The 14,085-nt window shown below is 41.0% G+C and overlaps 1 protein-coding gene across 3 annotated transcripts in view; it reads left to right on the plus strand.

The window, feature by feature from the left end:
* Positions 1 to 1,553: 1,553 nt before the first annotated feature.
* Positions 1,554 to 14,085, plus strand: part of eda (ectodysplasin A) — a 42,568-nt gene continuing 30,036 nt past the window's right edge. For all 3 annotated transcript variants that reach the window (XM_034181809.1, XM_034181810.1, XM_034181811.1), the window contains exon 1: positions 1,554 to 1,975. In XM_034181809.1, coding sequence (XP_034037700.1) covers positions 1,670 to 1,975 — 306 coding nt within the window. In that variant the 5' untranslated portion in view covers positions 1,554 to 1,669. The remainder of the gene's footprint in view (positions 1,976 to 14,085) is intronic.

The following is a 14,085-nucleotide window of genomic DNA, read 5'->3' on the forward strand; positions in this document are numbered from 1 at the left end:
TACCCAATGGCCGTATTTTGGCCTGGGGTAAAAATGATTCATTTGCTGGAAATGGGTTCAGATATTCCATTGTTACTGAACTTGACTGTTTAAAAGCCCATGTTACCTTTTCCCTATGCACTTAATATTTTGAATTATGGTGTTGCTGTGCTCTCCAACTACTTTTGATCTAGTTTCTATGATTTAAATTTAAAGCAACAGTAATCAAAACTGGTGTGGAGGTGACAACAAACACATCCAAATGCTCATGAACTTTGGCGTACTCAGGTTCAAAAACATAAAAATACATTATGCTAAAAAGAGAAGAAAGTAAATTAGAAGCTTTAGTTTAATGATTTGTATTTGCTAGGAAACACATTTAAAACATCTGAGCTGATGATTTCAGATGAAAATGTTGTTGTCGTTTTTAATAATAATAATTCATTCATTTTCCATACTGACATTCACCAATTAAGGGTCATGGCGGGGGGGCGCCAAAGCCTATCCCAGTGTTCATTGGGCGAAAGGTGGGGTACACCTTAAACATGTTGCTGTCATCATTATTATTAGTATTATTATTGATATTTATATCATTGTTGTTATTGTTATTATTGATATTAGTATTGCTGTTGTTATTATTATTATTAATACTCACAGAGAACAAAAGTGATTTCTCTGAAAATTTGGTGAAGAGATGCTCCGAGAGACAGGAAAAAGTTTATTACATTTTGGGGGAGATCTAGACCTAATTTAGTTTGTTGTTGATGATGATCTTGTTTTTTTGTTTGTTTGTTTTTTTATTCCAGTCACCTCATTTCTTCCACCATTCATCTCTTTCAAGATTTCTCTTTCAGTATTTCACGAACAAGCTTCACAAAGATATTTCCTGGTCTGTCATTTGGCTGTGTGATTATCATTATGATTATTGAGTTTATTTTCAAGGTATTTTCTTATGAGAAGTACAGCATTATTAATTTACATGTACAAAGTAATTTACATGAACATAAAACAACTGCAGAAACAGCTAAAAATTACTATTCAAGTTGAAAGGTTTTAAAGACAGTCTTTTGCTACGAAAAACATTAGAATTACTTTCAAATTAAATGAAAGGTTAAATTATGAATACAGTAAATCTACCAAGTTAAACACACATAATCCATGTGTGATTTGAGTACAAATCCCATATCTGTTTAACCCCCACCTATTTTATCATTTGACACTGTCAAAATGTTTGGATTTTAAAGAGTACACTTTGTCTTTAAACAAATTAATGAATAAATGCGACTCCTGGTACAAAAGAGCTGAGCTGGAACGTGTGGTGTTTGAGCGCCAGCATTTCTTTCCAAGAGATCTAATGTGATTATTAATAGTTTATCGATTAGAATCGATTGGTCCGAGCTGTTATCCTGGCCGCTTCCCCAAGAGTTGCAGGATCTCACCTTGGCCATTAGGTGTCGCTCCGTCACTGCTCCCGTGCTCCAGCCCGATGACCGGCTTGTGTCAGACTCGTAACCGTCCCTGACCAATCACAGCCGTCGTGGGCGGTTCCTGTCGTTACTACAGATACTGGGAGAAGTTTGCAGCGACCTGCGGCTGCTTATTATGATTGTCTACGCTAATGAAAAGCCGCCGTTCGCGTCACGCTAACGGGCTGATTATGCCAAGATAAAGCTCCCGTTCTGTCCCCACGATGGTCTGCGGCGGTTCCTGCTCGGAGGACTTCACGGACACAGTGATGCCCACAGTTGCCCCGTGCACATGCACCAAGAAGTGTCGGAGCAGGAGCAGCAGTGTCATTTTCCTGGGATTATTCGTGCTGTCGCTGTCTCTGCACGCAGTCACACTCGTCTGCTACTTGGACCTCCGGTCCGAAATGAAACGGGAAATTACCCACCAGAAACGGGACTCTGTGTTGACACTTGACCCGGCTGACCCGGCGGTGTTAACCCCCGGACAGCCGCGAGTGGACTCCGGCAGCCGTGGACAGGGTCATGAGGTAACTGGAAAAACATGTATATATAAATTTAAAAAACGAAAAGTCTATTTGTGAGCCTGGCTAAGTGGCGCGCGGCGTTGTTGTCGTTCCTCGCGCGGAGACTGTTCGTGTTCATTCAGTCCTCCGGTTGCGCGTGACGGTGTCAGGTTTTTGTGTCTGCTCTGTCATGGCATGTTTCTAAATAACTTATTTTACAGTAGCCTGTCACCAGGGTTTTACAGCTGTGTTTACACGCAGATACAGCAGTGTGTGTGGTTCAGCTGTTAACGTCTGACACCTGACCTGAACCGGCCCAGGTGTTACACGCAGCTCTGTGACCCGTCACATTCTGTGCCCTGATCATGAATGTTGGCTATTTCTGCCTTCAAAGGCTGTGTGTTTGAAAGATTGAGCTAAATACTTAATAGAAATTAGTTGTATAGAACAGAAGCAAGCATTCTAAAAACAACTGATGAATAAAGTGACAAGTGACAAAGTCTCCAAAATCATACTGATGATTTTGGATATTGATGGCACGGCCATCATTTAAAAGCTCAGAGGCCACTTTTTTAAATGTACAATTGACCATTTTGTTAGCACCTATCAAAATACATTCAAATAGGTTGCTGCTGTATGTCTGGACCCGGATGAATCACAGCCCAGGTATTGTTCTGGTAGTTCTGTTTGTATATGTCCATGCAATATCATAAGGTGAACCAAATCATAAATTGCTATGCCTCTGAATTTGGCACCCACTCTTGGGAGTGTGCTGCACCCATCTGGATTCAGTTCAGAATGAGATTCTAAGATGAGGTCTCAGGTGTCTCATCAGAAATACGCAAATACTCTTTGATAAAGAGTTGCAAGAGTTTGAAATATGAACAATACTTCTGATAAGGTCCAACTTGTAAATTTATGATCAGCCACTTCTAATATCTTGGCAAGACTTTGCACACTTCTGCATGTGTTGTGGAGTATCCAAATCTAATCAGGTTACATTTTTGAAGTAGACTAGTTCCAGTACTGAACAGAATAGATACACAGTTCCTTTAATATGAGTTTGGATTTCTGCCGTAAAGCAGATATTCAGACATTTATATACTCAACAAAAATATAAACGCAACACTTTTGGTTTTGCTCCCATTTTGTATGAGATGAACTCAAAGATCTAAAACTTTTTCCACATACACAATATCACCATTTCCCTCAAATATTGTTCACAAACCAGTCTAAATCTGTGATAGTGAGCACTTCTCCTTTGCTGAGATAATCCATCCCACCTCACAGGTGTGCCATACCAAGATGCTGATTAGACACCGTGATTAGTGCACAGGTGTGCCTTAGACTGTCCACAATAAAAGGCCACTCTGAAAGGTGCAGTTTTGTTTTATTGGGGGGGATACCAGTCAGTATCTGGTGTGACCACCATTTGCCTCATGCAGTGCAACACATCTCCTTCGCATCATCCGTGAAGAGAACACCTCTCCAACGTGCCAAACGCCAGCGAATGTGAGCATTTGCCCACTCAAGTCGGTTACGACGACGAACTGGAATCAGGTCGAGACCCCGATGAGGACGACGAGCATGCAGATGAGCTTCCCTGAGACGGTTTCTGACAGTTTGTGCAGAAATTCTTTGGTTATGCAAACCGATTGTTTCAGCAGCTGTCTGAGTGGCTGGTCTCAGATGATCTTGGAGGTGAACATGCTGGATGTGGAGGTCCTGGGCTGGTGTGGTTACACGTGGTCTGCGGTTGTGAGGCTGGTTGGATGTACTGCCAAATTCTCTGAAACGCCTTTGGAGATGGCTTCTGGTAGAGAAATGAACATTCAATACACGAGCAACAGCTCTGGTTGACATTCCTGCTGTCAGCATGCCAATTGCACGCTCCCTCAAATCTTGTGACATCTGTGGCATTGTGCTGTGTGATAAAACTGCACCTTTCAGAGTGGCCTTTTATTGTGGGCAGTCTAAGGCACACCTGTGCACTAATCATAGTGTCTAATCAGCATCTTGGTATGGCACACCTGTGAGGTGGGATGGATTATCTCAGCAAAGGAGAAGTGCTCACTATCACAGATTTAGACTGGTTTGTGAACAATATTTGAGAGAAATGGTGATATTGTATATGTGGAAAAAGTTTTAGATCTTTGAGTTCATCTCATACAAAATGGGAGCAAAACCAAAAGTGTTGTGTTTATATTTTTGTTGAGTGTAGTTGCTGGATCTGTTCCACAAAACAGTTTTCCCATTTTTGATTGACTGAGGTACCTGTTAGCCTAACCCAAGTTTAATGGCTGTTTCCCAATTCAGGGTCTGTGCCTTTCTAAGAGGCTGGTACCACAAAACTCTTCAGTCCACACAGCAGAGGCTGGAACAAACCATTCTGAAAGGGGACTATCTAGCCCACTGAGTATTTTGCTGTTGTGTTATTACCTTTCCCCACCAAGCTAGTGGGCAGACCCCAAGGTTTAATAATAATTTTTCAGTACTTACTTTCCTGATGAATATTTTTTTTAAGTTTCCAACTGTTTTGTCTTCAAGTGCATGGGAAATTGCACAATGACTCATGGGATTGTTTGGGCCATGAAGGATACACTTGTTGTATGTTCATAAGCAGCCTTTGAAATGGGACAGCCTAGTTGCACCACTTAGGACATAAGTACGAGTAACCCCTAGTGGTCCATGAGTATATTGCTAAAATATTACATTTTAAATTAATATCGTATTCTAACTTAATAGTGTTTCTCAGACTGTTTAAAATTACTCCAGAGTCAAGTACGTAGTACGATACTATTGTAATATTCTGTCGGAGTGGTAAGTAGACCTATTGTTGTTGAGTATTTGGGAAGCTCTGTGGTCCATGAGGTGTTGTGTTTTTTTTTTTTTGATTAAGTTGTTCTTGATCTGAAAAAGTTTGCGAAACACTGCTCTACAAGGCCAGAACGACAGCTTCAGATTCTCCTGTGTATGTAACACTGTCATATTTCCAGTCAACATATACAATAGCTTAAATAAATAAAACTCCTACTGCAGTGTGTGTGTGTGTGTGTGTGTGTGTATAAGAGATGTAACAGTCTGAAAATTTTACAACTTGATTACAGGAATTAAAGTTCTCCATCACTATGACGGAGAACTTCAAGGCCATATATAAAGACTATGTACAACCCCTGGCAATAATTATGGAATCACCAGCCTCGGAGCATGTTTAATTTTGTAGAAAAAAAGCAGATTACAGTGACACAAAACTAAAGTCATTTCAAATGGCAACTTTCTGGCTTTAAGAAACACTATAAGAAATCAGGAAAAATAATTGTGGCAGTCAGTAACAGTTACTTTTTTAGACCATGCAGAGGGAAAAAAATATGGACTCACTCAATTCTGAGGAATAAATTATGGAATCACCCTGTAAATTTTCATCCCCAAAACCTGAACATGTAAATTTCCACAGCCATTGATGATATGGGGCTGCATGTCAGGTAAAGGCACTGGGGAGATGGCTGTCATTACATCATCAATAAATGCACAAGTTTATGTTGATATTTTGGACACTTTTCTTATCCCATCAATTGAAAGGATGTTTGGGGATGATGAAATCATTTTTCATCTTGCGCAATATCTCTAAAATCAGAAAGGTCTTGTCTCAGAGTGATGCTGAAAAACTAATTCATGCATTTATTTCCTCTAGGCTGGACTATTGTAATTCATTATTATCAGGTTGTCCTAAAAGTTCCCTAAAAAGCCTTCAGTTAATTCAAAATGCTGCAGCTAGAGTACTGACGGGGACTAGAAGGAGAGAGCATATCTCACCCATATTGGCCTCTCTTCATTGGCTTCCTGTTAATTCTAGAATAGAATTTAAAATTCTTCTTCTTACTTATAAGGTTTTGAATAATCAGGTCCCATCTTATCTTAGGGACCTCGTAGTACCATATCACCCCAATAGAGCACTTCGCTCTCAGACTGCAGGCTTACTTGTAGTTCCTAGGGTTTGTAAGAGTAGAATGGGAGGCAGAGCCTTCAGCTTTCAGGCTCCTCTCCTGTGGAACCAGCTCCCAATTCAGATCAGGGAGACAGACACCCTCTCTACTTTTAAGATTAGGCTTAAAACTTTCCTTTTTGCTAAAGCTTATAGTTAGGGCTGGATCAGGTGACCCTGAACCATCCCTTAGTTATGCTGCTATAGACGTAGACTGCTGGGGGGTTCCCATGATGCACTGTTTCTTTCTCTTTTTGCTCTGTATGCACCACTCTGCATTTAATCATTAGTGATCGATCTCTGCTCCCCTCCACAGCATGTCTTTTTCCTGGTTCTCTCCCTCAGCCCCAACCAGTCCCAGCAGAAGACTGCCCCTCCCTGAGCCTGGTTCTGCTGGAGGTTTCTTCCTGTTAAAAGGGAGTTTTTCCTTCCCACTGTAGCCAAGTGCTTGCTCACAGGGGGTCGTTTTGACCGTTGGGGTTTTACATAATTATTGTATGGCCTTGCCTTACAATATAAAGCGCCTTGGGGCAACTGTTTGTTGTGATTTGGCGCTATATTAAAAAAATTGATTGATTGATTGATTGATCTTGGCATAGAGCAAAAACTGCAAAAACATTCCTTGCAAAAAGACACATAGGGTCAATGTCATGGCCTGCAAATAGTCCGGATCTTAATCCAGTTGAAAATCTTTGGTGGAAGTTGAAGAAAATGGTCCATGACAAGGCTCCAACCTGCAAAGCTGATGTGGCAGCAGCAATCAGAGAAAGTTGGAGCCAGATTGATGAAGAGTACTGTTTGTCACTCATTAAGTCCAAGCCTCAGAGACTGCAAGCTGTTATAAAAGCCAGAGGTGGTGCAACAAAATACTAGTGATGTGTTGGAGCGTTCTTTTGTTTTTCATGATTCCATAATTTTTTCCCTCTGCTTGGTCTAAAAAAGTAACCGTTACTGACTGCCACAATTTTTTTTCCTGATTTTTTTATAGTGTTTCTTAAAGCCAGAAAGTTGCCATTTGAAATGACTTTAGTTTTGTGTCATGTCTGTGATCTGCTTTTTTTCTACAAAATTAAACAACTGAATGAACATCCTCCGAGGCCGGTGATTCCATAATTTTTGCCAGGGGTTGTATGAGATCAATGCAGATCCAATGATATTTTTTTTATAAAGTTGGGGGTGGGGTCTTATTAGACAACTGATGATGATCAGCTGTGTCTGTTTAGTGTTGTTGAGAGTGGTGTTATATCATGGGTTTGTGAGCTTTTGCCACGACTTTCATTACATGCACCAGTAATTATGTCCCCGTATTTGTGACATATCAGCATTTTATGCAGTGAGTCTGCTGTTCTGCGCAGCAGCTCCGAGTTGAAAAAAAACAGTTCCTCTTATTCCTCTGTCTCACAGCAAGCAAAGAGCAGTGCACCTGCAGTGAGTTTGACAAAGACATTTTTACACTTTTCTGTGCCACTCTGTGTGTCCTCACTGTGGTTAATCCAAAAATAGCTAATGACCCGCGACGTATTAACAACAAATACTAATGCTTTTTTTTCTCTTTCTCTCTCCAAATACACCTAAAATCTCTGTCTGAGGATGGCATGATGTAAAAGCTCTGATAAAACCTTCTTACCTCTCAATTCGATCATGCGTTCCAACTTCTCCATTCTACCCGCTCAGACTGCAAACCAGGGGCAGATCCAGAGTGAAGGAGTGTGTTGTTTTGGGGACTTGCCCCCCCACTACACCTCTATATTAAAGGTCCTCTTTTGAAGACATTTTTTTTTTCAAACTCCAAAATACTACTTAGAATAATAATATTAACAACTTAAATGTTTGTCAGTATTAATTTGGGATTAAGTTTTACTACAGCTCTGCACTAAGTTTAATTGATGAGCCATATAAAAAATATTTTTACTTCAACTTTTCTGCATAACTATAGTGGGATGTGAAGAAATATCTTTTAACATAATATCTAAGTTCGGACATTACTGGGTCTGTTTGGGGTTCTGTCTTTAAATTCAAGACAGGTAGAATGAGGGAAGCCAAAAAATGATTATGGCTGTTAGAGTCAGTAATGTTATCAAACAAAGATGTAGGTTATGACATCAATTTGGGATAAAGGCAAAGAAAAGGTGAAAATGTGCAAAACACCTCTACTTGAAGCTACCAGCAGCTGCTGTCCGGACTGTGCAGCCCTGGCTGATTCCATTCAGTGCAAGTAATTAGAGTAATTGACAAAAGCCCACAAAAAAGCTGTCCCCTTAAAAATGTCTTTATCTTGAAGTATTTAAATAATTGTGTAGGTTAAAGCCTTTCTATTCAGAAGGTTCAAAAAGCATTGCTACACAAACTGAAATAGTTTTACCAAGTTTTAAATGTTTGTCATATTAAATTAATAGCATAATATTAACATAATATTGCCGAAAGAGTGTTTACATTAACTTATTTACAATTTAGAAAGACATGGCATTATCCCTCAAACCGAAATCCCAACGTCATGCGTTTGAGCTAACTGTTCCCTTACTTTGCATTGGCTATAAATTTGTGGGTGATTGTCACAGAGATGGGTCAGGAGATTTAAAGTATTTCCATCTTTTTTCAAGACATGTTCTGCACTGCCCCTCAGCATCCTTGTAGAAATACGGCCACACATCAGACTGAGAAATGTCCTGAGTACTGTAATCTCCTCCTTCTGACATGATTTCAAACAAGACCAAGACAACAAGACCATATAATGTGCTACTCATGCCCACCTGCTTTGGGAGATTTGATGATTACTGTGATAGATTAATTAGGTTCAAATTCAATTAATTAGAACCTGCAAAAGTAATTGCTAGTGTCGGATATTTTATAGTGATTTGCCATTGTAGCAATGTTTGAGCCTATACACATGCTACTCTCACTGTTGTACTTCTGAAGGATTGATTCTGTCATGTTGCCATATTTTCAGAGTTCTCCCTAAACAGGCAGAAGTTGATGCACAGACTTGGGCTGTGTGCCCAGATGGATCCTCACAGAGGGGTCAGTCAATGTGCTGGAGCAGGTGTATGGAAAATTAGCTGACTCTTCAACAGGTGCAAAGCCCAAGGGCTGATGTAAATTCATCAGAACATTAGATGGGGCACTTGGTACTTGGAGCCAGGCCAGCGTCGTCTCACATGTGTTTTCTTTTCTGGCAGCAGGCTGATTGAATGTTCATTGTGTTGTCTGTGGCTTTGGCAACAGCCCTTTCCCACTCACTAATTTCAGCAGTACAAAGGAACTGAGCGCAGGTCTCAGCGTTGCCTTGCTTGGTCAGTTAGCTCACGTCTCACCGGTTGTGTAATTTTCTGCAGAGAAAATGCTGGACTCATCGTCCAGCAGATGGCTGGCGTTGAATTCTGCAGAGCCCTCGACTTGGTAACCACTCTCCAGCATGTCTGTAAATGTTTCCTTTCACAAACGGGGATTCTAAATCCTCGTGTCCTCAGCCTGTTGCTTGCTAAGCTCGTGGTTTTCCTGGTTAAAGCAAGAGCGATGGGCCCGGTATTCGACCCACTTGGTGACGCCTCATGAGGTGAAAGACTGTGTCCCAGCTGTAAATATTTAACAGCGCTGTGATGCTGTCCAAGCCAGATGTCTGCATTAAACAACTCTGATTACACATCCCACAGTTTACACTGTCGGAGTAACGGGTATGTGGCGTTTGGATGCAGCGGTCGCACTTGTTAGCTTTTGAGACATTTCCTTTGAAGGATTCTTCTTCTTTTTTTTCTTTTCTTGTAACCCTTAAAATGGTTTATTGGGTTTTTCACACACAAGTCATCATCAAAGCTCCCCTGAAGAATCAGTGAGATTCACTGTGATGTGCAGGTATACATACAAAATGAACTGAATATGAAATTCCGCCTGGCAATCAATGCACAGCTAAAATAAACAAGTCACGTAACAAACATGCAGACCACATAGACATGCATCTGATGTGTCAGAAATGATGACTGTAGGTTTTCCTATGCATGTCAAGGTTGTTTGATGAGAAATGTTTAATCTCACAGAAGCTGGGCTGTTACTGACTTGTAGCCTGGCAGACGAGCGGTGTGGGTTTCTCACCACGTAACAAATCCAGTTTGCGCTGGTGTAGTCAAAAACATGCTTTTGTGAACAAATAGGAGAAATTCTGGGATTATTCCAACATCACTGCACAACACAACAAAGCACAAAGCATATTAAACAACCCAACCACTTACTTATGGTGTCATGTTGTTTCATAATTTAGACATCAAAAGTACCTATGGACACAATTTTAACAAGCTCAAAAAAAAAAACTTAAACGTGTTCACCACAGCAGTAGCATAAAGCACTGCAATCTACAGAATAAGGACACATTTATTTATCAGTACATCTTACCCAGAATGCATTGCATCCAACTTGCAGTGGAGGCCAGCCTTAAAACGGGAGGAGTGACCGATATCATTGGTGATTCCGCCCCCTGATGGTGTGAAGCTGAATTACCACGACAGCACAAACAAGACACACACACAAATCGCTGCACGTATTTACAGATCTAACACGGCAGGAGTGTAGCAAAAGTCATGTGTAAGAGCACAGCCAATACACACACACAGATTTGTTTTTTTTGTTTTTTTTACACATTTGTGGATCTGGTTACACACACACACACACACACACACACAGATCTTTTTACATATTTGTGAATCTGGTTACACGCATGAATTCAAATATACACACACACACGCAGATTTCTTTTTTTTATATATATATATATAGATTTGTGGATGTGGTTACATACACACAGATTGAAATACACATTTGCAACAATAATGGCCCCATAGACCCCGGTGCTTTGTGCCACAGCAAGACAAACTTATGTTAAAAGTTGAAAGAGTCATAGCGCATCATTCATTCACATCAGCGTTTACCACAGACATCAGTCAATTCTTCAGCATTCTGCATGCATTGAAAATAATACTTTCATTACACATACGCTAATTGAAGCCAAATTGCGTCAGAATGACACATCTGCCACAATCGGGAAATATTGAGGTGCGGTCTGAAGACCAACGGACAGCAGCCTGTGAGCATCTATATATTTGATCCCATTTGCTTGGCTGTCCTGAGTTTGTTGCACATGTTCAAAACACTCTTGGCGCCAGCGAGATGTGATGCACATCTGACGGCAGTCTATATGCAGTTTTTGCATCATCTGATCACAGTTTACGTATTCTGATGGCATCAAAACAGCATCTGAAATGAGCTGATCGCATTTGATTGAGCTCTGAGATTCATCAGTCACAGCTAAGTCTGCCGACATGTTGTCCAACGTTTGTCCACCTTCAGTGGACCCTGGCCAAGGAGGGCAAAGCAAATGTTATGTAATAATATGTATGTGGCACTGTGTGCGCATTACAGGCATGGTGCAGTGCCTCGCAACGCAGCTGAACGGGATATTGCCACTGTAATGCACGTATTATTACATGTTCACATCCTTAAGTCTGTAGCAGGTATGATGTGGAAATGTTTCCCTAGCTCATGGCAACATATGCAACTCACCTCCAGTACCCCGCGTTCCACAGCACAGGGCAGACAGCTGGTAAAGTCCCTTTCACCTGGCTGCGCTGTGTGCTGGCAACATCGATCATCTGACAAATACATAATCCACCTCTGGCATAAATAAATCCCATGTGAGGCGCCGTCCCGCACCGATAATCCAACTATAGTTGTGTTAAGATGCGTATCAAGTAAAATGGCCACAAAATAAGCGTTTAAAAAAAAAAGAGAGAAGGAAAAAGTTCACTGGCTGCGTCTGAAGAATGTTGCACACATGTCGGAAGTTGGTGCACTGCCAGCACAGTTCAGCAGCAGTTGTAGAGTCCAGCCGGACAAATAAAATCTAGCAATGCAAGTATATACTGATCAAACACCGAAAGGGATTTTTCACCGGATTGTACACAATCAGCTTTTTTTTGCGCTCTCTGGATGGACATCTCCTGTGCTCACGTGAGCACATGCGGCCCACATGTGCACACGTATCGACTGGTACAGCCATTATGAACACATACATGCAGCTGAGCAAACGTTTAGGCCACACACTCGCACGCACGCATAGCGGCTTGTTCAGCGCTTATGAACGCACACGCATGCGGCTGAGTGAACACTTCATCAAGGCACACACTTGCATGCTGTTTGGATCACCTGTTCTATGCACATACATGTGCACACTCCGTCATGTGAGACACACACACTCCTACCAGTGCACCCTCCTCCCGATGAAAGGTCAGTTCAGCACTGAGAACGTGAGGACAAGTGAAGATTTGATTGCGTGAGTGAGTGAGTGACAGCTCCAATGTTGGTGGCGTCTGACAGTAGTCTGTGTCATCTGACTGTTGTCTGAAATATGTTTGGGCTGCATCCTGCAGGTGTGCACAAGGCAGTTTGGATGCATTCTAACACGGCTGACCATGCCTTTTTTCACCTGACTGCGGCCGGATTATGACCATATTTGCTGTGTCGGCCTGGTTCCTGCACATTCTTGCTATGTGTGACAAGGGCTTAAACGTCATGATCCTCCAAGACAAAAATAAATTAAAATTAAAATTAAATTTAGATCATGTTAAATTCCTCTGTATGGCTTCTGTGTGGAGGGGCGAGGCTGCGCGACAATGTACAGAAGCGTATGTGCTCATCAATATTTACATGTTCCACCTGCCAAACAAAAGGATTTTGCCGTCGGTGGAAACAAAAACCAAGTCAGATTTAACTGTTCCGACCTGTACCATACCATGCAGTACCGACCCAAACCGCTTGGTGGAAACAGGGCTGTCAGCATAAACTGGCGAAATCATCCAGATGTGACAGGGCCCTTAGAGAGCTTCAGTTTTTAATTTAATCATCTTATAATGCACCAAATCACAACAAAAGCCGTCTCAAGGCACCTCACACAGAACAATTCAATATAAAAATTAAATAAATAATTAAAACTGAATAAAAAAATTCAAATACACAATTTAAAAACAGAAGTAAAAGAATAAAGCAGATAAAAAAAATAAAAACTATTCATAAAAAAAAAAAGAGAATAAAAATGAGTTTTGAGTCTTGACTTAAAAATGTCCATGGACTCCAACTGCCTCACGGTCGCAGGAAGACCGTTCCACAGGGTGGGTGCACGATGAGAAAAAGCTCTTTGACCCGCTGGCTTCTTCTTCACCCTGGGAACACAGAGAAGTCCTGCGACCGCAAGGTCTGGGCCGGTACGTAAGGTTCTACCAGATCAGCCAGATAAGATGGTGCCAGATAAGAGAACTTAAGATGAAAGGCCAATGCTTAGTATATATTGGGTATATATACGATATACTTGGGTATAGTATATATGGGAGCATGCCCTTGGGTGGAGCATTGCAGCATCTACCACAATATGGAGCTTCCTTTGGTCCCGGATGGCAACCACCTAGTGCTATAGGTGTGTTCTGCAATTTCGAAGAAAGTGGGGTTGGATCAAGTCAGATTGTTGTTATTTTTATTATTATTATTATTATTGAGTGATTTTTAGCAGCTGTCTTTGTGTTGTCTTGTACCAGACAGCACACCTACAAATAGTTATGCTGTTTTTGTTTTGTTTCAATGAATGTGTTAACTCAGTCATTGATTTTTTTTTTTTTTTTTCCACTGAAATGTAAACGATCACAATTAATTTTTGATAGAATGGGTCTGTGTGGGGATCTGAAGTGGCTGTGAACATGATGGGCAACACCATATTTTCATTTAAAGCAACAGATGCATAAATGGAGAAATACTAAAAGGTGGTTTTTGTTTTTTTTTTTGTTTGTTTGTTTGTTTGTTTTTGCACAAACTTTAAAGGGGAACAGAAATGCTTTTTGAAAATTTGTTTGTGCATTCCTTGGTTAAAAAAAAAAAAAATTGTTATTCATACAATTGCAGAATGTTTGAGTGCAGCGTAGATAATATTATTTGAATCAAATTTGCTGCTAAATTGACGTAAATTTCCATTGGCTGAAGTCAGTGGAGGGCATTTCCGGTTGACGTCGCTGGTTGGGGTGTTCCGGGCAGGTTACTGAGCTCGCTCATTAAAGTCCTATTAGTCTCGTTAAAAACAGGTGGAATATACCGGAAAGCTGCGCATGTTGCCAAAGCCACAAAC

Source organism: Thalassophryne amazonica, chromosome 11 (assembly GCF_902500255.1).
Source record: "Thalassophryne amazonica chromosome 11, fThaAma1.1, whole genome shotgun sequence".
In the NCBI taxonomy this organism is placed as follows: Eukaryota; Metazoa; Chordata; class Actinopteri; order Batrachoidiformes; family Batrachoididae; genus Thalassophryne; species Thalassophryne amazonica.